At 53.3% G+C, this 26442-nt stretch overlaps 1 protein-coding gene across 1 annotated transcript; it reads right to left on the bottom strand.

Annotated features, from left to right (window-relative positions):
• Positions 1-10199: 10199 nt before the first annotated feature.
• On the bottom strand, positions 10200-19486 carry PLEKHF1 (pleckstrin homology and FYVE domain containing 1). Its single transcript, XM_037516340.2, has 3 exons — positions 19474-19486; positions 13748-13946; positions 10200-11708 (listed from the first exon to the last, which is right to left on the bottom strand). Exon 3 carries the CDS (start codon positions 11689-11691, stop codon positions 10867-10869), a length of 825 nt encoding a protein of 274 aa, XP_037372237.1. The 5' UTR covers positions 11692-11708; positions 13748-13946; positions 19474-19486; the 3' UTR covers positions 10200-10866.
• Between the last annotated feature and the right edge of the window lie 6956 nt (positions 19487-26442).

Raw genomic sequence — 26442 nt, 5'->3', positions numbered from 1 at the left:
GAAGGACCGAAGTACACTGCTGAGGGGAGCAGCGGGCGGCAGGAGAGGTCTGCGCGCCATGTGGGACCCTCCTCCGGTGGCCGGGAAGCAGCCGGGGATCGAACCTGCGCCGCAGAGGCCGCGGGCAGCTTCGCAACCCAGCGCGCAACCGCTGCGCCACCGGGGAGGCCCCGGTGATATTAATTTAATAATATACTTTATTTAACCCAATATAGCTGATAAATTATTTCAAACTGTACTCCATATAAAATGTTATTGAGCTAGTATTAGTCTTCAAAACCTGGTGTATGTTTTATACTGATAGCACATCTCAGTTCAGACTAATCACATGTCAAGCCTTTTGTGGCTCCCTTATCACAACTCTATAAGACACATAGTGGAAAATGTAAAAAGGAAGATTCCTCTATTGCACTAGAGACATGTCCCTATACGCCAGGAACCTCTTTCTCTGATCTGAAGTTTAGCATCTTGGGCTCATTTGAGGTCTTTGTTAAATAGAGGTCAAGAGCACTTTGGATGGTGCTTTAGACTAAATTGTGTTCTCCTCAAAATTCATATGCTGAAGCCCTAAACCCCAGTGTGATCCATTTGGGATGGGGCCTTTGGGAAATAATTAGGTTTGGAAGCAGCCATGAGGGTGGGGCCTTCATGATGGGATTAGGGCCCTTAGGAGAAAGGACAGCAGAGAGACTGCTCACTCCTGGCCATGTGAGGACCCAGGGCAAGGCGGCATCCTCAAGCCAGAAGCCCTCCTGGCTGGCACGCTGATCCGGGACTTCCAGCCTCCAGAACTATGAGCAACATGTGCCTGTTACTTAAGCCACCCAGAATGGTTCTTTGTCCTGGTGGCCCCAGCAGACTGAGGCAAGCAGGGGCTTCCTGGTAATTTCCCTAACCCCTGCCCTCTGGCCAGATTTAGCTGCCTGCTTTGAGATGTCAGCTGGCCTAGTGTGAGGATGAAGACCTCCTCCCTCTAGAGAGGCTTCTTGCTGCAGCCACTAAGAAGCAGGCTGCTCCTGCCCCCAGGCACCGGCAACCCTGCCACAGAGGCCTTGGAGGCTTGAATCTCCACCCCCTCCTCACCTGCATCTGCCTACCTATGGCTAAAGAAAAACTCCTGGGCCTCCCTGGTGGCCTTAGGGTTGTCTCAGTGCTATGACCACGATGGCTTAAGTTTGATCCCCAGCCAGGTAGCTGACCCATATAGCGCAGCAGACCTCTCCTGTCCTGCCTGCTGCTCCCCTTAGCAGTGTATTTCATAGATCTACCTATTCTGCTCCCCACTCTGTCTCTGGTGAATCCTCTCACCCCTCTGCACCTCTGGCCTGCACCCCAGTTCTTCTACACACAAAAAAAATTTAAAAAGAAATAATTAAAAAAAGAAAAGCTCCTGACCATACCTACTGGCCTCACTTCCAATTCATCATCTCTAAGCCGAGAGAGACTGTGATGTTGTGGCAACTAGCTGGCATTTTCCCTGTTCATTCCTCCCCCAGCCTCTTCTTTGCTCAGCTTCCATCCTTCCTCTGTCCTCTTTCTTCAGTGGTGACTTTGCTTTCTGTTTCACTGAGAGAAGGAAGTAATCAGATGGGAATTGACCCAGCAATTCCACTCCTTGGCATAAGCCCAAAAGAACTGAAAACACGTCCATACAAACACTTAACACACAAGTGTTATTAGCAGCAGCATTTTTCATCATCGCTCCACATGGAAACAAAGTCCATCAACTGATGAATGGACAAACAAAAGTGGTCCCTGTCTTGTATGTAAGATACTATGGAATATTATTCAGAAATAAAAAGGAATGATATACTGATTGTACAACATGGATGAACTTTGAAAATCTGCTGAGTAGAAGAAGCCAGTCACAAAACACCACATAGCATGTGATCCCACTTGCAGGAAATGTCCAGAACAGCCAAATCCACAGAGACAGAAAAATCAGTTGCTTCCAGGGACTGGGGAGTGAGGAATGGGGAGCGACAGCTCCTGGGGATGGCGTTTCTCTCTGGGGTGATGAAAACATCCTGAAAAGACACAGTGGCGATGGTTGCACAATCTTGTGAAAATATTAAGTGCATTTATTTATCTATTTTATTCATTATGTTTATGTATCACATATAATATAGATTTCTTTTACTTATGTATATTTACATATTTGATGCTAAAAGCTACCGAATTGTAGACTTTAAAGAGGGGAGTAGATTTTATGGGATGTGAATTATGTTGCAATAAAACTGTTTAGAAAAATAACTCTCTTTGGGATGACTTTCCCCACCTGCCCCCTTCCTCTCCTGTTGCATTGTAATTGCTCAATGCAAAGAGTTTTCCAGGCCCCCAGACTCCTCTTCTCTCCACCCTTTTCAGCAGGTATCTGTTCCTAGGATGCCACCAAAGCACTGCTTATCAGGTCGCCCTGGCCTCCGGTTGCGGTCAGTTCCCAGTTCCCATCTCAGCCCTTGACACAGTCGGTCACCCCCTCCCCAATGGGCCGTGGGACTCCAGACTCTCCTGATCTTCCTTTGGTCCTCTAGATGCTCCTAGTCCGTCTCTGCTACTGCCACCTCGAACCCCAACCTGCCAACACTGGAGCAGCATCCTGCTGGTGGGGGTGCTAATTGGTTTAACGGCCATTGGGCAGCTTCTTCGAGGTTGTGTACACGCGTGCCTCTCCCCACCCCACGGCCCAGCTGTCTCCTTCCTAGTTCCAGACCGTGTGGAAGTAAGTGTCCATCAAAGACATCTGCAGGAAAAAGGTCACAGCAACCTTATTCCTTGTACCCCGCCCTGGACACAGCCCAAACACCCATCAACAGTAGGATGGAAAAGACAAATGGAATACTCTTCCACCCTACGAAAGGACAGGCAGGGCCCCAGGGCAACATGGGACAGTCTCGCAGACATGATGTTGGGCAAAGTGTCTAAAAAAGACACAGTGTGATTCTGTGTGTACAAAGCTGAAAAACCTGGAACCCCTTAGAGTGACAGAAATCAGAATACCAGAATCCTTGGAGGCAGTGCTGCTAGGAAGGGCCCAGGGAGCTTCTCTATTTTCACCTGCATGTGCTGTGTGTAAGTATGTGTGTGTGTGCGTGCATGTGTGTACATGTGTGTTCCTGTGCATGTGTGTGAGTGCATATGTGTGTGGGTGCAGGTGTGTGTGTCTGCATGTGTGTGTCTAACCAAGCTGCACACTCAGTGTTGTGGACTTGAATGAATGTGGGTTATATCACGATAGAAAAGGCCACAGACCCCAGGGGCCACCCAGACATGACTGTCACCTCTTCTGGACTATGCGCCTAATTTCCTCATCATACTTTGAAGACGTCCTAATTTTCCTAATTGCCCAATCTCAGCCTTTGATGAGGAGCTCAAGGTGCAGAAAACCCTGGGGCCTAAGCGGACACAAGCACTTTCACTAAGTACAGCCTTGAAGACGCTCAGTCTCCACCATTGTTCTCCCAACTTGAGAAGGGCTCAGCTGGCTTTGTTTCCCTAAATCAGGTTTGCATCTGAATTATGTTTGTTCCCCTGAGTTTTGACTTGCGTGGTAATCAGCGTGTGAGACTCGAGGCTGCCGAGCGAGATGTAGCATTGTTTTTGACTTGAATAAAGGAAACAATCACCGCGTCCATTATGCTTTTGAATGTTCTGTTTCTGTATCTTGGAGCTGTTCATCATTGGGTGGATTTCTCCCTAATTGAATTGAAACCCACACGTGCTCTGCAGCCCACGCCTGCTGGGCGATCCCCTCATACACTGGGGGTGAACCTGAGCCCCAAGACCCTCCTCTGGTCCCATTCCCTGGACTTTACTGAGGCTGTTGTCATGAGGCATCACGGGACCCCTCCTCCCTTTGTGCAGACGGGCAGGTGGGGATGTGGCTGTGGACCCTCCCAGCCCTCAGCAGGTATCTGCAGTCCTGACGGGAGGGGCTGGGGGGGTACTGCTGTCCACCCCTGTCTTGTGCCATTTCTGGGGTCGGGATGTGGGTGAGCCAGCCGTACCAACCAACACACATGGCTCAGGGTGAGGAATAGGGCTCCCTAGGAAAACCCTCACAACCACCACCATACTCGGGTGCTTCTGACACTAGATGTGTTTGTGTTGGGGGGATCCCCACCCCGAGCAGTTCTCTGCCCACCAACTGTCTGTCCTGTCCAGCTCTCCTTGACGGCATCTGGAGTTAGTGCTCAGACCCCCGCAGGCTAAGGGGGGCTGCCCCCGCTTCAGGTGCTACTTCCAAGTCCCAGGTTGACACCTGTGCTTCTGACCAAGCAGCTAAAAATCAGGGCTCCCATGCACACTCCTTGGGCTTGACAACTTGTAGACTGACTCACAGAACTAAGGGGGGCACTTATGTTTATGGATTTACTATAAAGGGCTCAGGCAGAGATTCAAAAGGTGAGGTGTGGGGAAAGGATGCCCTCTCCAGGGGTGCCACCTTCCAGTACCCACATGTGTTCACCAACCTGGGAGCTCTGAATCCAGTACTCATGGAATTTTAGTGGAGCCTTCCTCAAAACTGACCATAAACTCAATCTCCAGTCCCTCGCTCCTTCCCAGAGAACGGGGACTAGGGCTGAAATTCCAAGCCCCCAGTCATGGTTTGGTCTTTCTGGGGACCAGTGCCCACCCCTTCACCTCCAGAACCCAACAAGCATTGCCTCATTAGAACAAAGTCACTTTATCTCCAGCCCAAGCTTTTATTGAAGATAGGAACAAAGGAACAAGAAAATAGCACGCATTGCGTTTTTGCTTATACAGATTAATAAGTTACTGCTGAAAACAAATTTCCTGGTTAGTGGGGAACATACGCAGATGCCAGCACGTCCTCAGAGAACAGGAGTTAATTCTGGGAAGAAGTTCTGTTTGCAGAACTTCTAACATCCTGGAACTCCGTAAGCAGAGTAAACAGGTCTTCTCCAAAAACTCCAGCTCCCTTTAGGGCAGCAGGCTCCCAACAGACCGACACATAGTTTTTTGTATTATTTCACACAGGACACATGCTGCAGCCATACAAAGGAGGGACGAGGCAGGGCTGAGCCACAGATGCCCATGAGCTTGGTAATTTGCAAACTGCATAAAGTTTCTGTGTACATGCACATAGATGCATGCATACACACATGTGTGTGTCCGTGTGTGTGTGCATGTCCCGTAATCCTGGGACCTTGGTTTTCTACAGCCTGTCTGTTGCTGTGAGCAGCTGGAGGGCACTCTTAGGCTCAGCAGTGCAAAGGAGCGAAGGCAGAACAACTGGCCCCAAGCCCCGGCTCAACTCCCTCCAGCTCAGGAGCCTGGTGGGCAGGAGCTTGTCCTTGGAAAGCCCCTTCTGGGGGTGAGAACAACTGGCAGAACTCTGAGACTGATGCTCCAAGGACTGAAATTTCCCCTTGTTTTTGCCCAGAAATGTCTGGCTTGGTCTGCCCACCCCTCATTCTTTCCCTCCCTGCCTGCCTGCCTTTTTGTTTCCAGTTTTGGAACATTCCAGTCAGAGGGGGCTCTGTGGTGGGGTGGCGGAGCCAGCGGGAGCCTGGACTCCATGAGGGGCTTGGACTGTGCCCTGGCCACAGCCTTTCGTCACTGTTCCCCCCGAACTGTGAGCATCAAGGAGCCAGGGACCTTGGCTTCTCAACCCAGATGGTGAAGGGAATGGGGGGGATCCCCAGAGAGCCTTACTTGGGTTTTCCCTCTCCTTGCCTGGGTTTGATCCTGTTTTCCCTTTTAGACTGATCCAAATGCCAGTCTGAAGCTTTGTGATGGGGAGGCTGTGGTGGTGGGGGGCTGGGGGCTGGCCATGCTGGGCCTCCCTGGCAGGAGGGGCTGCAGGGGTACATGCTCATGGGACCTTTGAGGAGACCACACAGCCTGGCCCATACCCATCTCCGTGGTCTCCCTTGAACTACTCCATGGTGGCCCTAAAGATGCCCCTTCGGTGCCACGGTGAACCAAACTCCTTCAGCTTGGGCCAGGAAGTGTGCAGAAGGGTGAGGACAGGCAAGGGGAGGGTCAGGAAACACCTCAGTGTTGGGCTGGGAGGTCTGAGTGCAGAAGCGAATGGAGGCAGGACAAGCAGGTTAGGCAGTGCCGATGGGTCAGTTTTCAACATGGGCTTTTGAGGTCCCCGTGACCCCAGCATCTAGCCAATGTCCCTAGGAGCTAGGGGAAGTCACATGGTCACCTCCGAAGAGAAGTGTATGGGATGGCCAGGGGCACAGGCCATGGGCTGGGACTGGAGGATGCAGGTGAATGATGAATCAACTGCTCCCTGCCCCCCTGGAACGGGGGGGGGGTCGAGGCCTGGTTTTGAGGTCCTGCTTCAGTGGTGCAGGACCTCAGGGATGATGGTGATGGGGGGTCTCAGGGAGCGGGAGCAGGGGCTTCAGGTGCTCTGGGAGCACAGATGGGACAGCCATGCCACCCTGGGGCAAACCAGGAAAGCTGCAGAGGGATCCATAGGGAGGACTAAGTTTCATGGGCAGAGGTGGGGAGTGGTGGGCACAGTCAGCAAGAAGCCCCGAGAAGCCCAAGTCTGGTTCTGTTGGGTTTAGCAAGCAGAACCCCACTCCCACCCCAGTCCCAGTCCATACTTGCCTCCGGTTTTTCTCTGGATACAGGTATGCTCAGGGCTGAAGCAGGGCTCACAGAGGGAGCCTGCATGCAGAAAGGCAGGGAGCTGGCCCTGGCCGGCCAGCACTGGGGAGGAGGCCTGGGGCAGCCTGCTGGGGCCAGGTGTAAAAAGCCCCAGACATAAAGGTGGAGGTGGCCTCTCTCCTGCCCACAGCCTCAGGAGGGTCATTTCCTGCAGCCTAGGTCAGAGGCGGGCCAGAGGAAGTGGCTACCTTGGTTTAATGAGTGAGGTCTGAGTGAGTCCAGATCCTGGCTGAGAACCAGGTCAGCCGTGCAGTCACGCCCACCCTGCCTGATGGCAGAGCAGCCTCTGAATGAAGGAGACCAGAGAACAGGCTGGGGACAGGCCAGCAGAAATTCTCTGATGCCAGCCTAGACGAAGTCCTCCCAGGAAGCCCTTGGGCCCCAATCTGCAAACTGGTCTGATACCATCAGCCCAGAAAGTCCTGCCTGGGTAGGGTTAAGGCGGATACTTCTTGCCTCTGCCTGAGGGGATATCAGTGTTTGGGTGCAGGGGCTGGTCCCCAACCCTCCAGAAAGCTTGGGGTCACTGGTTCTCATCTAGAGCAATGGAGGCACCATGGGGTAAAGTTCAATTGTCATTTTATTATCATCCCCTCTACCCCAACACCCCCAACCCTATTTCCTACTGGATTAATTTAGCCAGTCAATAAATATTTGTAAGCTGGGACAGGGGAGGATGGTTAACAAAGACCCAGAGTTCTAATCCTCATGGATATCACAATCTTCTCTGAAAGTCTTACTGTCCTCTGAGGCTCAACTAAACACCACCTCCTCCAGGAAGTTCTCCCAAATCACACACCTCTTCTAGTAACTCCCGCTCAGGCCACTTCCTCTTCAACCTTAGGATGGGCTTGCATGGCCAGCCCTGGAGCCAGCACACTGATGGGCCTCAGTAAGTGACAGCATTCTGCTGCCCCCCTCAATTCATTGTCATCAAGGAGGGGTAAGATTCCTTGAGTCCTGTGAACCCCCAGCCTGGCTCCCTGCCTCTGCACATGGCACCCAAATGTGACCAGCACTCATACAGGTGAACCTGCTCTGCACATGGCACCCAAATGTGACCAGCACTCATATAGGTGAACCTGCCCTAAGAAAATCTGGCAACTGAAAATGGCACCAGTACTCACAGGAAGGGGTCACTCAGCCCCTTAAACTGGCCTCCCTCCATTTCTGCTGCCCTGCAGGGACAAACTGAACTCTAGAGAGGTCTGCATGGCACAGGTCCCAAATGCCCTGAGGTCACACAGTGACTTTACACTCCACTGGGTGCACCTCCCACCTGGGCTGATTCCAGATTTGAGGGCCACTTCGGGCAAGCCCCTCAAACAGTAGTGCCTGGGCCTCAGAACCTCGCCTCACTCATCTGCATCGTCCACCCAGGGGCCCAAAGTCCATGAGGATCAGCCTCTGGTATAGACACAGGGTCCAGGTGCAGTTCTGAGGAAAGTGGCAGCGGCGGGAGCACTTGGCCAGCAGGACCATCTGTGTTCTCACCAGGCCTTGAAAGCAAACCCCAGGTGGGAGTGAGGGCCTGGCCCCTGGTCCAGTTGACCCAGTCCTGTTGCCCGGTCTCAGGCCCATCTGGAAAAAAGAAATGGCTGCAAAGAGCAGAGGCAGGGATTCAGCCTGAGCGCTGACCTCTAGCTGTGGGGGCAGCCAAGAGCAAGGGTCAGCTTGAGGCCTTGACTGAGAGCCTTGGGCAATAGCATTGCTGGAGGTAGGTGAAAACCCAGCCCCCAGCACCTGGCCCAAGCAAGCCCCTCCCAGAACTGCCTGGTTGGGTAGATGGGCCACAGCCTGGCCTGATGCTAGACCCAAACCAGGCTGAGGAGGGAGATGACTCCTGGGGTAGCGCCTTCTCTTCTTGGGTGCATATTTCCATTCTGTGAGCACCTGATTCCCCTGTGTCAATGGGGACCAGCAGGGCACTCAACCTTCTGGGGCCCATGTGGGCTTGCGCTCAGCCTGAGGAGTTTGTTTTGTTTCCAAGCACCCCCTCTGCTGCCATCCAGAACATCTGGCAGAATGGCAGAGGGGCTGGCCCTCAGGTGAGGACAGCCAAGGCTTGCCCCCCACCACCCTCTGCAGAGACGGCCTCCACCTGCACTGTGAGCACCCCATGGAGTGCTGTCCCCCCCCACCCCCAAGTCCTGCTTCTGTCCATGCCCCCACTACACAGGCCCACCCGCTCCTGTGCATGTCTGTCACACCTACCAGACTGAACATTCCTGGGGAGGTGGGATCATGTCTCACTCACAGCTGAGTCCTCAGCACCTGGGTGCATACAGTAAGCATCAGTGAGTGCATGTGCTTGGATGGAGCCCCTCCAGAGCCTGTGGCCACCTACCCCTGGGTCCTTACAGGCCTGACACTTCAGGGGTCAGGGAACCATCAGCCCTGGGTGGGGGAGGGGGCGCCAAACAAGCAAGTTGGAGCCCAGGTGAGGGAGTTGATACCTGCCCAATACTGGCAGGGAGGACACTGGCCAGCCCGCCCACCTGCCATGCCCTGTGTCCTCTAGCAGGCAGCTATGGAGGAGGCTGGCAGCGCTGGGAGCAGCTGCAGCCAGTCTTTTCTCCTGTCCAAAAGAACATTGCCCTGGGGCTTCCCCCAACCCCCTTAGACCTCGAAGGTTCCCAGGCAAGGGAGTTTCCAGGGGACAGAAGCAGAATTCAGGCTAGTGCCTGGAGTTGGATACTCCCGACCCCAGCAGCAGCTCTGGGGTGAAGGGAGGGGGCTGCCTGGCCTGGCTTTCTGAGAAGGGACCTGATCTGTCTGCAGGAAGTTGCCCTTCATCCCGTGACTTGTCCAGGGCTGTGCCCTCGGCCCAGGCAGAACTGGTCTGAACCAGTTAGTGTGGCTCAAGGAGGCCAAGAACCTGTAAACCAACAAGTACTTCTTAGAAGCAACTCTGCCCCTCCCCACTCAGTCACTCTGCCCAGCGGGAGGCCCAGACGTAGGCCCTGGCTACTCCACTTGCCCTTTGCCCCCTACCCAGGGGCCGCTATCACCAACAGGAGCCCGCGGACCTGTTGAGTAGAGTCACACTCCCAGGAGCCCCGTGAGCATGTCTGAGAACTGGTTAGAGAGGATAACTCTTCACCCAGAGACCGCAGTCTTGATGGTGGGGTTTTAGCTCTGTGCTGAGCACTGGGGAGCTTAGCTGACAGCGCCCCCCAAAACCCCCAAGCCTCAGTGGGCTCTGACCATGGCTAGCCAGGTGATAGAGAAGCACCATGGGGACTAGTCTCTAGCCAGCTGTGCATCAGCCCCAATGAACCCTCACTCTGAGCAAGGGGGGGGAGGTCTCTGCCAGGCCTCCCCCACTACAGAGCACCCACCAGAATGGCGCAGGCATGGGGCCACATGTGAAGTCGTGACTCTGGAAGGCCCAGGCGGAGCCAGGGCCTTCCGTCCATTTCAATGGCCCAGTCCCAGTGAAAGGACTGCAGGCCTCACCCTCATCACAGCACCCAGAGGGGACTTCCTGCAGGGACAGTCCCTGGTCATATCTGAAGAAAAAAAATACTTCTAGACTTTTTAACCACACAGGTCAATACACTTTTCTTTTTTATTGAGTCAGTCTGGGTTGGGTTCCTGTCACTTGCAGGTAGAGATGAGGACCGAGAGGCGCCAGACACGTGGAAGAGATGAGACCAGGTCAGAAGCTGCGGGGAGCTCAGGCTGCAGTCCCCAGGCCTGGGGGCACCCACAGCACAGCACTCTCTTGTCTGACTCTGGTAAGCTGTCACACCCTGTCTGATGAGGCCCCCCTGCATCGGTCTGAGGGGTAGGGGTGGGCAGGCCTCAGCTTCCTGCAGGCCTCCCAGCACTCAGTCTTCCCTGGGGGTGTGCTTAGGTTTAAGAGGAGAGGAGACCTCACTCCAGTCACATCTGCTCCCTAAAGATATCTGTGGTCATGTAATTCATGGGCTTGGAACTGCAGCCGGCAGGGCCGAGAAACAGTTAGTTCTCAAGAGGCCTGAGGTTTTAGGTTTGCTAAGGAGAGAGATAATTACCTGTAGTGGAAAAGCAGAAAGGTCCTGGGGTCCAGAGGGCCCAGATGTCTCACTGTGCCTGCCTCCTGTGGGGGTGAGTCCTTGGGGTGAGCTCTGGGGGCGCTGTCCTGTGGTGGGCCCAGAGCAGGCTTGGATGCAGAAATGACTAGGGACCCCCACCCCCCACCCCCAGCCTCACATCTGCAGACCCGGGTCAGCTGTGGAAGGATGACCAGGAGAGGCCTGAGGTGTAGAACTTGAAGTGACTGGACCAGTCGCCACCCTCACTGCACTCCTTGTCCTCCTCCGAGTCTTCGTCGTCTCCACTGGAGGCTCCGGCCAGGTGGGCCAGCTGCCCGGGGGACCCCATGCCCTGCTCCTCTTCCTCCTTCTGCTTCTGAGCAGCCAGCTCGCGGTAGCAGAGGCTGCAGACACGCAGGGGCTTGGACGAGAGGCGCGGCAGGAGGAAGCGCTCCCGGGAGCACTCGGCGCAGACCACGAAGCCACACTTGCGGCAGTGGTGGCGCCGGGTGATGGCCGAGAAGCGGGTCTGCGTGCAGCGCATGCAGATGTCCGTGGCCTTGTCGGGGATCCAGGGCGCGGCGTGCTCCTTGCTGGGCGGGCGGCCAGTGGCCAGCAGCTGCCTCCGCACACACTCCTCGATGTGGCTGATCCACTCCTGGCGCTCCGTGGTGGAGGCGGCGGACACCACGAAGGACTTCTTGGCCGTCTTGATCATCCAGCGGTTCTTGGCCTGCAGGGTCTCGGGCAGCGGCTCCAGCGTCACCTCCTCCAGGGGGATGATGTGCTGGCTGCGGTACTTGCGCTTGTTGAGCACGATGCTGCCATACACCAGGATGTCATTGAAGAGGAAGAAGATGCGTGGCTTGGCCTTCTTGCGGCACTCCTTGGTCAGCACGCCCTCGCCCAGCAGCACCCGGCCCGGCAGGGCCAGTGGCTGCCCCGAGGCCCCGAAGCAGCTCTCGACAGCAGCGATGCGCTGGCTGTTGATCTCCGTGTTCGCCAGGTGGTCTACCATCTTGGCCGCTGGCACGGCTGTGGGGGAGGGGCAGAGAATCATCAGCTTCTTTTTTTTTTTTTAAAGATTTATTTATTTATGCATATAAGAACTGGGGTGTAGGCCAGAGATACGGGTGGGTGAGAGGATTCACCAGAGAGAGTGGGGAGCAGAATAGGCAGATCCACTGAAATACACTGCTGAGGGGAGCAGCAGGCGAGCCAGGAGAGGTCTGCTGTGCCATGTGGGTTGCTCCCTGGCGGGCTGGGGACCAAACTTGTGATGTAGTGGGTGGTGATAGCTTGATAGGGCTGTGTCTTTAATCCCTGTGCCACCAGGGAGGCCACCTCAGCTTCTTTGGGCATAGTTGGGGGCCAGGAGCACACTGCCCACCCCCCAACTCACTAGTCCAAGACAGACAACCCACTTATTATCTGGCTGGGACCCAGTAAGCTCTCCAGACCACCAACCAAAGCAACTAACTACCCTGAAGCCAGCCCTTAGAGTTCCTGGAGGTTAAGGGATCCCCAGGAAGGGGCGTGCGGAGGCCAGTCAGCAGTGGTTGGCAGCAGGAAAGCTGTGTAACTGAGCAGGCTGCCATTAGGGCACCGCGGTGATCAACATACTGAGGAAACCTCGGAAGACAGCATAGAACACACTCCCTCAAGAGTGTCTGCCCGAGAGGCAAGGAAGCTGGAACATGGAGCCCCAACTCCCATCAGTTGTTCCCGGGTGCTAGCTACCTGGTACTACACTCCGACCCCAGGTAGAGGGTGCAGGTGCATGGGGACAGTGCGTTCCAGACAATATGATGTCTGTAACCTCTAGCCAGTTTGGTCTCCATCCACCAAGCCAAACCACCACGGACCCTGCCACCCACCGACTCAGCCCATAGGTGCAGCGGGCACTGCCACTGGAGCACTGCTGAGTGCTCCCTGCAGGTCAAGCATGTCTATTTCGTGTAGTCCTCACACCAGCCCTAGGAGGGAGAACCCCTCTTGATAGAAGGGAATCTAAGGCTCCGCTAGTAAGTAGGGGACCCAGGGCCTGCACTCTGTCCTCCTTAATATGCACTAAATGTTGGTGACCCCTGAACTCATCTGGGCCCCTTCTGCTCTGTCCACACACACCCCAATCGATACCCAGACTCATATCTCTGAAGAACAACTGCTGCTGACTCCCCAGGTCAAGTCTCTGGCCCCGGCCTCTGCCTGGAGCTGTGGGGGTGGACATCACACATGATGATCTACCACCTGCTCATCAACAAGGTCCTCGAAGTCGACATGCCCGGCCCAAGCCCAGCTGTTCCCGCCAGCTCTTCTCCATCATCAGAGCCACCATTCACCTGCTTGTTCAAGCCCCAAGACTGGGATGCATCCTTAAATCTCCTCTTTGCTGTTACCCCAACAATCAACCAAAGAGCAAGCCCTGCCATCTGTCTCTCTCACAGCTCCCCCACCCTGCCCACCTGCTCCATACCACTCCACTGTCGAATGGACAGCCGGGGCCATCACGCCTTGCCCAGAACAGACCACCCTGTGCTGGCTCCTTCCTGTGACCTGACTCTGTCACCATCTCCCTTTCTAAAAGGGTCTCAGATAACCTAGCTTTGGTAGTGACTCCCGCACGCAGGATGGGCTGGCAAACTATATGGCCCGACGGTTAAGCCTGGCCCTCAGCTAGCTTGGAAATCAAGTCTTACTGGCACCCAGTCACCCCTCACTCACTCACAATCAGCTGCCACGGCAGAGCTGAGCAGTGGGAGCACACCACGGCCAGTCTGAAGGACCTGCTATCTTGACAGTAGGCTTGCCGCCCTCCTGTAGAATGGTACCTTATTTTGTTTCTTTTTCATAGGACCCGGTATTTTCTTGCTTCTTTGTTGCTTATTGCCTGTTTCCGCCCCTCATTCTCAGTCCTAAGGGGGCAGGAGCCTTTTCTTGTTCACTGCTGTGTCCCAGGCATGTCCAAGCCGAGCACATGGGGCCGAGCACATGGGAGGTGCTTCCTAAGTGGCCACTGAGCGAGTGAATGATTCCCAAGCTCCCTGGGCCTCCCACCTTGACTCAGCTCTTACCTCTGAGAGGAAGCAGGTGAGCGCTGAGCCTGCAGCCACACTGTGTGCACGCACATGTGCACACACAGCACGACCCGCCGAGCTGATCACACGTGAGGGTTTCTGGGTCACCACACTGCAGTTTCGCACGTCAAGCCCCTTGCGGGAAGCCTCTTGCTCAAGAGGGGTGCTGGGCCCCTGAGTCACGTGCCTCTTGCCCCTGTCAGACCACAAGGCATGGTGAGAAGTGCTGCCCACTTATGTAAGAGCTGCTATATTTAGGTTGCTGGTCTAGGCTGTGTGTTGCAAACCTAGTGGATTACTAGTGACTGTCCTGAGCTGCCTTGCTGCTGCTGGTCACTGGGTCTCTGCTGTGGACAATCTGGAAACATTCCAGAGGCCACTCCAGGGTCCCTGGGCTGAGTGCTAGGGGTCCTGCATGGGCCGGAGGGGGCTCAAAGTGCAGCAGAGGCCACAGAGAAGGCCAGCATCAGGGGAAGGGCCACCCCCAAGTCTACCCCCGCAATGGAATTCTGTCAGCACGTGGGCCATCACAGAGAGAGGACAGATAGATGTGCTGAGCAGAAGAAAGTAACCGGCGGTGTATAGAATACGATATATAGAATGGGATACCATGTACACAGAAATAACATACTTCAAAAGTACTCCAGAGCTATGTCTATGAGCAATAATAGGATGGAGCTGCATAGCCATGAGGATGGTTATCAAAAAAAAAAAAAAAACCAACAAAAAAACAATAACCCCACAGGAAATAACAATGCTGGTAAGGAAGTGGAGAAGCTGGAATGCTCAAGCACTGCCAGTGGGAATGTCGCATGGTGCAGGTGCCATGGAAAACAATTGGAGGTTCCTCAAAACACTAAAAATGGAAATGCCAGAGGATCCAGCAATTCCACTTCTGGGTAAACATCCAAAAGAACTTGCAGTAGGATCTCGGAGGTATCCCTGAACCCAAGTCCACAACAGCTGAGAGGTGGATGAACGGCTAAGTCAAATGTGGTATAGCCATACAATGGAATATTATTCAGCCTTAAAAAGGAAAGAAATCTTGGCACATGCTACAACATGGATGGACCTTAAGAATGTTTTGCACAGGGCCTCCCTGCTGTTGCCAGGGTTAAGTCTTAGCACTATGAAGCTATCAGCAGCCACTGCAGCACCAGTTTGATCTCCAGCCAGGGAGCTACCCACATGGCTCAGCAGACCTCGCCTGTCTTGCCCGCTGCTCCCCTCAGCAGTGGATTTCAGTCAATCCACCTGTTCTGCTCCCCACTCTGTCTCTGGTGAATCCTCTTACCCCCTCCCTAACCTCTGGCCTACACCTCAACTCTTGCATAAATAACTCTTGCATAAATATGCATAAATAAATAAAATAAATCTCTTTTTTTTTGAAGAATGCTTTACTCAATAAAGTAAGCCAGAAGAGACAAAAATGACGAAAGCTGTATGATTCCACTTATATGAGGTGTCTAAAGTAGCCAAATTCAAAGAAACAGAAAGCAGAATGGCGGTTACCACAGTCACGGGGAGGGGAAAGGACAGTTGCTATGGAATTTAATGGGTATAGAATTTCAGTACTACAAGATGAAAAGAATTCTCCAGATCTGTTTGCAACAATGGGAATATACTTAACACCAATGAACTGTACACTTAAGAAGTTAGGAAAGTAATAACAAAGTATGGACATGTCAAAGTCAAGAGAAAGTGACATCAGGGAGGGGACTTGGAGGTAAGCAGGAATGCAGGGGGGGTAGGGGAGGGATAGTCCTGCAATGTTGTATTCCTTTTATTTAATAAAGGCACAGAAATGTGACAGGATCCGGATACTAGCCAATTCCAGGAAGAAGGAACACGAGCCTCTTTTCTTTCTTTTTTCTCTTTTTTTCTCAAAAGGAAAAGGACAGGCCAGTTTCCGAGTAAAGAGCCCTGAACTCAATCAGCTGAGGGTTGAGCCAGCAGACCTGCATGCATGTATGGGGTCATGGGCTGGGCTCCCTGCCTATGGCCTCAGGGCCCAGGTCTGCAGATGCCAGCAGCCCTGAGGACACAGGCAGGCACTTCTTTCCTCCAGAGCCTCTGGAGCCCCTGTGTGCCAGACCAGCAAGCACAAGTGATAAAAACCCAATCTGGCCATAGATGGAGGCCTGGCACACGGGGCAGCAGAGGCTGACAGCCTGTGTGCAGAGAGAAAAGAGCGGGCGGCCCCTATCCAGCAGTGGGGTTTGGTGAGCTTTGTGGGCCTGCATGCCCAAGTCCTCCTCTGACTAGATGTCCAGGTGGGTGCCATGGAGGAAGCAACAATAGAACCCAGGTGAGGCAGAACTACGGCGGGGTGTGCTACAACCAAGAGCAGAGGGTAGTTGCGGGGGGTGGAAAGAACCTACACATTTATCTCCCCAGCTCTCAGAGAAGGCAACAGAAAAGGTACACTGCACCCCCTCACTGCTCTGCCCCCAGCTGTGATTTGCAGACCTTTTCCCTGCCCTGGTGGCCTCTGTCCAGCTGCTGCCCAAGAAGGGTAGGGGTGATGTGGTATAATGGAGGAGGTCTGGGCTCTGAGCTGACTCCACACAACCTGGAGTCTGGCATGGCAGGACTGTGCCTGGCACATGGTATGACTTCAGTAAATGCTTAAAGGTGAGGGCCTCCCCGGTGGCGCAGTGGTTGAGCGCTGGGCTGCGAAGCTGCCTGCAGCCTCTGCAGTGCTGGTTCGATACCCGGCACCCGGTGAGGGTCCCACATGGCGCGCAGACCTCTCCTGCCGCCCGCTGCTCCCCTCAGCAGTGTACCTCGGTCCTTCTGCCTGTTCTGCTCCCTGCTCTGGCTCTGGTGAATTCTCTCACCCTCCCGCGCTTCTGACTGTACCCAGTGCTTGTATAAATAAATAAATAAATAAATCTTTAAAAAAATGCTTAAAGGTGAATCCAGGCAACACAGCTGCCTCCAGTGGGTCTTGGGTGGGGTGAGGGACTCCCCCACACCTTCTACCCTTCCACCACTGTAACTTTATACCTTGGTCTGACATGGCCTGGAGGGTTTATGGGCAGAAGGGGGATCCTCTTCTTTATTATTCTCACCCAAAAGGTGAACTTGCCCTTAGGACAAAGCAGAGAGCTGAGAGGGGACACTTGTGCATGATGGAGGCAGGAAGTGAACATGTCTGCTCTTTCTTAGAGGGTGAGGAGCGTGGAAGCTGCTGGGCTCACCCTCCTGAACACTAGTGATCCCACACGTGAATGGGCTAAAGGGGCCCTTAGGGGGCACTAGGGCTTGGGGACCCTAGTGTCTCTGGTGGTCAGGATTCTGTGCACTGCAGTCAAGGTATCACATGTGACTTGCACCAGGGCTGGCAAACCAGCGCGAGTCTGGCCCACTGCTAGCGTCTCTAAATGTACTTTACTGGAACATAGTCCACATAAAGAACGGTGTGCAAAGCCTAACATGTTTACCGTTTGCCCCCTCACAGAAAAAGTCAGCCGACCTCTGAACTCCACTACCTCGGGCTGCACCTCCCACCGGGCACAGCTGACAAGGCGCAGAGGGCACGTCCTGACAGGACCCCTCCAGGCCTCTCCCTCACTGCGATACAGCTTTTGGGATCCCAGAGAGATGGCTGGGGCCTCACCTTGGAGCCCTGGAAGCAGGAGCTGGGAGGCAGTGTCAGGCCCATCCTGAGTCAGATGCTGCTTATGGGAGAGGGATGGACTTGGTCAAAGGCAGGGGGAGGAACTCGGGAGTCTGGCCCTTTGGACTATGCCTGATTGGGACAGTCTCTCCTCTCCTCCAACCCCAATCAGGCCAACATTGCTTCCATGCCAGCCTGATTTCAACTTCTAAACATTTACTGAAGTGCTACAAGGTGCCAAGCAGCCTGCTGTGCTAGGCACTGGGCTCTAGCAGGGAGCTGGGGTTCAGGCCGCTTAGTAACATCCCTCCTGCTGGCAGAGCAGGACAAGAAAGTAAATCAACAAGGTCATTTCTAACCCTGAGTGCTAAGAGCTAGGAAGAAAAAGGTGGATGTGCCCAGGGGGGCTGGGGTGGATGGTCAGGGTGTAACAGGGTGGTCCCCAGGAAAGGGGGAGGTTCCAGGTTCCCTGCCCCACCCAAATGGAGGGTGGATCGCCAGGGGCTGCTCCCTTACAAGAGGAAGCTTGAGGAGGAAAGGACCAGCATCACTCTGAACATTCAGTCAGCTGTGCAAACGCTTGAGGGAACAGCTGGGTTCAGGCAAAAGTTCTAGAACCCACAGCTTGGAGGCCTCAGAGGAAGGAGGGAGGGGTAAGAGGCTAGGTCAAAGGGCCCCAAGGGCTCAGACTGCAGACCCTTAGGCCAAAAGCAATTCACTTCTCCCCAAGTGCGCTGAGGACAGTGCAGCATCCAAGCCTTCCCTCCTGCACAGACTACCCCGCCCATCCCACCCCTCACCCCCCCCAGACTTGGCCAGCCTCACTTCCAGGAAGGCCCTTCTCTATTAAAAGAATAGAAAAGGAAAAGAAATCAGAAGTTCCATTAACTTAGCCCTGACAGCTCCCCAGGCGCAATGATAAGCACATGACAAGTATTATCTCATTTAATCCTCACAACAGCCCCACTGGGGAAGGTGCCCACTCATCAGAGTCACTGCCCAAGGTCCCAGGTGAGTGACTGGGAAGCTCTGCTCCCAAACCACCGAGAGCTGCTGAAAGGAAGTCAGAAACTCCCTCCCCAAAGACCTGATCTCTGCCGTGGCCCCAGGGGTGCCTGCAGTGGCCTAGGAACGTGCATTCTTGGCTGGGCTGCCCAGCCCTCTTCCTTCCTTGGGGTGGGCTGGGTTGGGCACCTCCTTAGCTCAGCTGGGCAGCCTCACCTCCCTTTCTTGGCAGCCTTGTGGCTGACGTGTTGCAGGGACACCGGCTGAAGTCAGAGTCATCTCTGCCTGCACAGACCCCACTGGAAATGATGGAACACCCCAGCAATAAGTGGAAATGATGTGCTCAGAGTGACCCCAGGGACAATCCTCCCTTACCCCGCCCCCCTTGTGAGATAGCAGCTTGGTTCGAATTCCAAAGAAATATTCCCCTTGGGCTGTGGAGATCAAGTTTCAGAGTGACTGGGACTCTAGGGCAAAAGGGGCTGGCGCACAGCTGGAGGGTGCTCAGGGAGAGGGAAGATCCCCGCCCAGAGGAACTGTCAAGTCTCTGGGGCTGCCTCAGTTATTTCCTCTGTGAAATGTGACAGTAAGTCCACTCCTGTTTCCTCTGACAACTCCCATCCAAAGGCTTCAGCGGCCAGGCCATTCCTAAACGAGAGGCCACCCAGAAAGCGCCGCCACCACCCCCCCTCTGCTCACCCTCCGGGGGGATGGGCAGTTGTCCCAGGACACCTCTCGGGATCCCTGGAACAAGGAGAGGCCCCTGCGGGCCTGAGGCTGGAGGCCGGGGCTGCCCGAACCATCATGCGCCAAGACCCCTGCAGCGACTCCGAATCCTGCTCCGCTCCCACGTCGCACATGCACATGCCCCAGGACGCAGCCTCGCCTCCGGGGCGCCCTGTGCTCCCCCAGCCCTCCTGGAGGTTCTGCAGCCTCACCCCACCAGCCAGCACCCGGGCCCTTCTCCCCTCTGCTGGGGCCGGAGTCCAAGAGCGCCCTGGCTGCGCCTCGCCGCGCCCGAGCGCAGAGCCACCTCCCCAGGGCGCACAGCAGGGAGCCCGCGACCCCCGCCCCCGCCCGGCCGCGCGGCCCTTACCTTCTAGCCCGGGCCCGCGCGCCCGCCCCGCAGCCCCGCAGCCCCGCAGCCCCGCTGGCCCGCGCGCCGGCCCTGGCCGCGGGTTCCGCTCGCCGGCCCTGGCAGCGCTCCGCGCCTCCCACGCCGCCGCGTTCCAACTCTCCGGCGCGCCCCCCGCGCACGCTCTGCCAATCGGCGCCCTGGCACGCGGGCAGGGGCGGAGCCCGGACGCCCAACTTTCCGAGTCTGGGTTCCCGAGAAAAGTGAACTGCGCGCGGGCCGGGAGCGCCTACCTGGCCTCGGGCCGAGGCGGGGCATATTTCTGCCTAGGTCCTGGGGCTGGGTCCCCAGCCTGGACACCCGCGCCCCTGCAGTCTCCCCGGCCTCGGGCTGTCCTCGGCATGCCGCCTGCTCCCATTGCTCTGGAGACTTGGTTCTTGACCTGCGGCCCAGCGGGGCGTCTGGGGGCTGCTGCCAGGGAAGCAGAAAGGAGGCCAGGAGGCCATGGGGTTACTGTACCGTCCTCTGCCTCTGGCGGGCCTCCCTGCTGCTCGCTCTCTGCCCTTCCCGCTCAGCAGCAACATTAATCATAATATTAAAAATCAGCAGCAGCATTTTATCTATTAAACTTTTTATAGTGGATATTTTTAAACATGCACTGAAAGAGTGTAATGGACTCTGCAATGAAGCTCCCATGTTACCAGAGGTGTAGCCCCTGCACCCACACCCCCCAACCTTTGTGCCTCCCCCAAGACTGGAATGAAAGACCCTATTTTCAAATAAGTCACATTAAGGGATAGAATTTCAATATGTACATTTGGGGGACAGAGGGAGACACAATTCAGTTCATTAGAGTCCAGGACTACTAAGATGTTGTATAAAAGAAAAGGAAAAAATCATTTTATGTTTTATTTTCCAGAATGGAAATTAAAATGGCTGGACAGGGCTGTCTCAGGCTCCCGTGGGCTTCATCTCACACTGGCTCCTTCCTGTTCCTCAAAACCCCAAGGACATTTCACCTTGGGACCTCTGCAGTTCCCTTCCAGCGGACCTTCCCCTGCTGCATTTTTGGTATTCAGTTTCCAGCTCAAAACTGTCACCACCTCAGACGCTTGCCTGAACACCCACAGCAGTTTCCTGTCCCACCCTGTCACCCTCAAGACCTCATTCCATTTTTTTTTCCACTTTGCAGAGCATTTCCCCAACCTGAACTCAGTCATCTTACTCAGTCATTTGCTTTTAGGTTCACTGCTTGTCTCTTCCCCCTAGGCTGCGAGCTCCCTGGCTCCAGTGTGCATCTTGTTTATCCCTTTATCTCGAATGCTGAGAACTGATTTCAGCACTTAGTGGAAAGGCCTAGGTCTCTATCACATGCAGGTGGTTTTTCTTGCTGGGTCATTACCAAGGCAAGAGACAGTAGGAGGAGGAAGAGCTGGTGGGACCCGGGTGTCTCTGTCCAGACCTGGAGGCAGGTGCTAGGAGACATGGGTTGAGAGGTGGAGCCCTGCTTTCCTGGGTGGTGTGAGCAGTAGATGCCAGGGAGGGGGCTCTGGTGCTGGGGATACGTCTCCCCCAGTCCTAGCATGTGAGGCCAGGACATAAGGTGAGAAGGGAAGGGAAAGGAACAAGGGACGATAGCAGAGGAAGAGGTAAAGAAAAAGAGGAAGGTTGGGGTTGATAGGCCAGCTAGAAGGCCTCCCCCTGGGGCCTTGGAGAGGCTCCACCCCACTTCACCATTCTCAACCTCTTCAGCGAGGACAGTGCTTACTGAGCATCCGATAGAAACCACAGCCTCAGAAAAGTCTTTAAAAGCTTATAAAACTCATTGCCAACATTTTGTTTTGGGAGATTTCATGTAAAAATCGGGATTTCCAGCATCTTTTAAACCAGAAGACTTGACTGTGCCACGTCCCCCTCTCTGCACAGAGTCGTCTACGTAGATGGGGCACGTGCTGGCCCGTTCACCATGGTCCCCTCGCTCTCTGTGGTTTCCCTCTTGACCTGTTTTACTTACAGGCCTCCGGTTGAATAAACATCTGTATTTATGAGTCCTGTGGTGCAGTCAGGCCTCCATACCACACAGAGGAGGAAGAGAAGAGGTCCTGAGACCCCAGAGGCTGGTTGTAGCCAGGGAGGAAAGTTAGGGCCTTGAGACATTGAGAACTGCTGTTCCAGATGCACACACTGCTTGTCACCCAGGGTGGAGAGGGGTAAAGGGACTTTGACCTGAGCCTCAGGCCACATTCTGTCACTAATACCTCAGGGCCACTCCCCAACCTCCCGTAGAGGGGCTTCCTGGAGAAGGTGGGGCCTACCTGGGGTGGGGGTGGCCCTGAGAAGGGAGCTGGAAAGCTGTGTGAAGGCGGAGCTGCGGTGTTTGCCATGGCACCCTGGCATCTAATGCTTCCTGGCACAGAGCAGTTGTCCAGGAAAGGGCCACATTTTCATGAGTCACGAAAATCAGAGGGAGGATGTGTGCCTGTGGGCCCTGGAGTCCGGAGGCCCCAACTAGCCCACCTTCACTGCTGGTCCAGGCTCCCTGGGGGCGCCGTTCCTTCCAGTGCTGACATTCTATGGATCTGGGTGGGGCATTGGAAAGTCCCCTGGGGACAGCATAAGCTCTGGTCATCTTGCTGCTCACCCCTTCCCACCAGGGGCTGCTGTGGGTGGAGGGCCATGCTCCTCCAAATAAGAGGAAAAACTCGTGACTCAGGGAAAGGCAGAAGTTGAGTCAGCCAAACCACAAGCTGTGGAAAAAATGAGATCTCTCTGAGGCTTTTTCTGCTGTTGGGTAGGGAGCTTCTCTGAGGAATGCTGGCTTCCAGACTGCAGGGGCCAAGCTCAGGACTTTCAAGAGAGGGGATGGTCCTGGAAAACACCTCTGGGGATGTGCTGGGAGTTTTTGTTGGATCATTTCTTAAGTCCTCTCATTATGCCAAGCGCTGTGTGCTGAACACCTCACATTAGCTTGTCACTGTCTAGGGCGGAGCTAACATTCCCAGCTTTGGGCTGAAGGGACAGAGACAAGGCCACAAAGTGTTTAGAGGTGAGGTGTCAAGACTAATGCAAATGGTTCACAGAGAAAAGGAGGGGGGAGGTGAGAGAACAAACAGGCAAAATATTAATACCTGATGATTCTAGGCCAGGGGCCAACATACTTTTTCTCTAAAAGACCTGAACTTTGCCTGCAGGACCCCTGCCTTGCAGAGTTAAGTGACCCCCGCAGCACGCAGGCAGTGGGCAAAGGGCACTCAGATGCCCTGCTATTGGACTGTCAGCATTTCCATGCCCCATAAAACAATTTCTTCTTTTGATATCTTTTCAGCCACTTAAAAAAAAAAAAGCCATTCTTAGCTTATGGGTCACACGAAAACAGTCCAGAGTTTGCTGACCACTGATTTATGGCTCCTTGCCATTCTTGCAATTCTTTTGTTGCTTTGAAAACAGTCAAAGCAAAGAATTTGGGAAACAATGAAAAGGGAAAAAAAAGAAACAGAGGCTGTCTAGTTCCTAACCTGCAGGTCTTGAACTTGGCTCCAAATCTCTTCCAGTCCTGTGAGCCTCCACACCACTGTATTTGATCAGTAACATAAGTGAGACTGAGTTTCTGAAAGCCACAGCAATGTGGGACATGTGGGAAAGACTTCTAGTCAAATGGTTGCAAAGACTGGTTTTGAAGGAGGAAGCCTAAGAAATTGGGAAAACTGATTTCAAAGGCAGATCTTGAGGACTGGGCTGCTGAAGTACTGAGCTTGACCCTGAGATGGCCTTTGCACTCTGCTGTCCAGGAAACTGCAGTGAGGTCCCCCGCCCTCCCTCTTCTCCGTAGTGTCAATATTTAGCCCTTTCTCTGTGCATGTTTACCTCACGTTTGTTATTCCTAATCCTTTTCACGTCTGCAGGTACCGTTGGGCCTTCTCCCGTCATGACTTTTCTGCTGAGGCCCTGGCCAGGCCAAAATAGAAAATAAGAAAATTAAGAAAAGAAACAATGCCCGGGCCTCCCCGGTGGCACAGCGGTTGAGCGCTGGGTTGAGAAGCTGCCCGTAGCCTCTGCAGCGCCGGTTCGATCCCTGGCTGCTCCCCAGTCACTGGAGGAGGGTCCCACATGGCGCGCAGACCTCTCCTGCCGCCCGCTGCTCCCCTCAGCAGTGTATTTCGTCAGTCTGCCTGTTCTGTTCTCCGCTCTGGCTCTGGTGAATTCTCTCACCCTCCCGCGCTTCTGACTGTACCCAGTGCTTGTATAAATAAATAAAAGTAAATCTTTAAAAAAAAAAAAAAAAGAAACAATGCCCTTTGAACAATGGTTCATGGAGGAAAGAAATGTGGCATCTAAATATAATCCTCAGAACACATTATCTTGTTCTCAAATAAGGGAAATCCAAGAGGCCTCTGGCAGCACAGGTTTGGCAAGTTTCCAGCTGGGTCATTCATTCTTTTATCAGTTACTGGGCACCTCTTTGGGCTCTGCTGAGCAGAAGATGCAAATTTGAATGAGGAATTATCTCCGCCCTTGGGGGGTTCACAACCTAGTGGGGAGCAGACTCTTGACCACCTAATGTCCATGAGGAGCGAGAACTGCTCACCAAGCAGAAGACAGAGATCCTCTTGGGGGAGGATTGCTTTGGTTGGATGACATGTCCCAGAACACCATCTTGGCTTGAGAGAGTCAGTCTTTTGGGCCTGGCTAGCAAAGAATTTCTTACCTGCTGCATTGAGGGCAAGAACAGGAATTTTAGGGGACAAAAACAAGTAAGAGAGAGAAAAAGATCTAGAACCTTATGTGAGACAGGACCAGGGGAAGTTCCCCAGCTGAGGAATGGGGTAGTGCAGTTGAGAAGAGACCTGAAAGCACAGGGATGGGCTATTTACTTGCTGAGTTCCCCAATGTGGCCCACACTTTTTAGTTTTTACTCCTCAAAGCTTTAAGAAATTCACACCTTTGCTGGTGGGGACATTAGTTGTTTGATTCAACCTCTAAGGTGCCTCTGATGTGACAACATCTATCCTACTGAAAAAATGCACAGGTCCTCTGTCTTACACTTGATTGTGTTTGTACAAAAGGATGTGTGCACATGTCATTCATTGCAGCACTGCTGACAGTAAGAAAATAATGGGGACAACTCAAGTATCCCTCAATGGTGAGCTTGTTAAATTAATGATGTAATATTTACACAATGGAATAGTTTACACATTGAAAAGGAGAAGGCAAGTCTATATGTCCTGATTAGGAAGAATTTCCAAAATATAGTAATTGAAAAAATCTGCAAAAATGGGTGTTTAAGTCATTTCCTGGGTGTGTGTGTGACATATTGCTGGCAGAATTCACAAGAAACTGGTCATAGTGACTGCCTCTGGAAAAGAGAATCAGAGACTGATAGGAGGGAGACTCTAATTTCATTCTCTTGTGGTATTCATGCCTTTATTTTGTTCTCCCCCACGCTGGATAGAATGAAACTACGTAATGGATAGGATAGGATAGGAGATTGTGGAAGTGACATCGTATGACTTTACAAGCCAGATCATAAAGGACATGCAACTTCCACTTTGCTCTCTTGTATTATTCTGGGAGAAGCTGGGTAGTTATTATTAGAGGAACAATAAGTGGCAAACTGTGAGCCCATGAATGAGTTCTGATGGAACTCCACCCCCTAGAGACTCCGTCCTCACCTCTGTGTCAGCTGAGGTCTCAAGTGTCTTGGACTACAACTCTCAGCATGCTCTGAAGCTGACTTCTTGAGCTAGGGGGCTGCTGGGAACTAGGGGTGGAGCTGAGTTGCCAGGTGGACCTTAAAAAGGGAAAGCAAGTGGACCTGTGTTTTCTTGCCTTGACTTGCACCTTGGTACTATTGGGAGGAGACAAGTGGAGGACAGACCTCTAGAAACACTTAGAAGAGGTTCTTGGAAGAGACAAATGAGTGAGAGACACTTGGGGAGCCGTGTTCAGTGTTTTTCAGTCCTACACAAAGGCAGTTAAAATGGTGTCTTCCTGCCACCAAGGACACAGAGCTCCTCTCCTGAAGGATAGGTCATGTGTCCAAGATGGCATCTTCCTGCCACTGCAGACATGCAGCAGCCAGACTATAGGCCAGGCTGAAGACACAATAGGAAATGCTCCATGAGCTGCTGAGATGCCCCAGCAAAATACCAGACAAGCAACACTCAAAACAGCAACTACATGAAATCTCAGTATGACGCCTGGGTCTTCGCCTTTTCTGTCAGGCTGCAACAGTTTCAGTCTCTTGACAACTTGCAAAGACTTCAAACTTTCCTCTCTAAGGTTGGCTGCTGAAACTTCCATCTTCAGAGGCCCACAACAGCCTTCTGAAAGATTGGTATGGTGGGGCCAAAATCTGCTGACCCCATATGCTGAATCCTGAAATGCTGAATTCCAAAGATTGAATGAATCCATGCCCCCTTTTGCAGTTCCTTATATATCTTATCTGGAATGGAATCAACATACTAAAATTTAAAATTTCACCAATAATTCGATGCCGTATGCCAAAAAACAAACAAAAAAAAGAGCGTTGGCTTATATTTCATAACTGATACAAAATTATAACTCATTATGGATTTAGACCTAAATGTAAAATGATAAACAATGAAAGTTTTAGAAGAAAACACTAGCGAGAATCTTAATGAGCTTGGATAAGTAATGAGTTTTTAGACACTAAAAGCCTGATCTATAAAGGAAAGCTGTTATATTGTAAGGGGTTAGACCTTGACAGGAAGGTAAGGACTGGGTCCCCAGGAGTCACAAGAGGAGAGAAAAGTCAATAACAAGAAAAAAATCTCAAAACACTGCCACTGGTTATCTATGTTAGGACATAGGCCAAGGCTGACCAATCAAGAAATTGCACAACTACCATGGCTCATCCCCTAAACCCAAAACATGAGCAGAACTACAAAAACACTGATGTTGTTTACATCCAGTGGCAACCCTTTTTGGGACCTCTCCCATGCAGGAGCTGTTCTGCTTCTTATCTGTTCT

This window comes from Talpa occidentalis, unplaced genomic scaffold, assembly GCF_014898055.3.
Source record: "Talpa occidentalis isolate TD23 unplaced genomic scaffold, MPIMG_talOcc4v2.1 talOcc4.17, whole genome shotgun sequence".
NCBI lineage: Eukaryota > Metazoa > Chordata > Mammalia > Eulipotyphla > Talpidae > Talpa > Talpa occidentalis.
Note: the sequence above shows the minus strand (reverse complement) of the source record. Positions and strands in the feature narration are given on the sequence as shown.

Bases quoted from the DNA above. Each gene is read 5' to 3' on its own strand.
- PLEKHF1 (XM_037516340.2), bottom strand. From the start codon at position 11,691: ATGGTAGACCACCTGGCGAACACGGAGATCAACAGCCAGCGCATCGCT.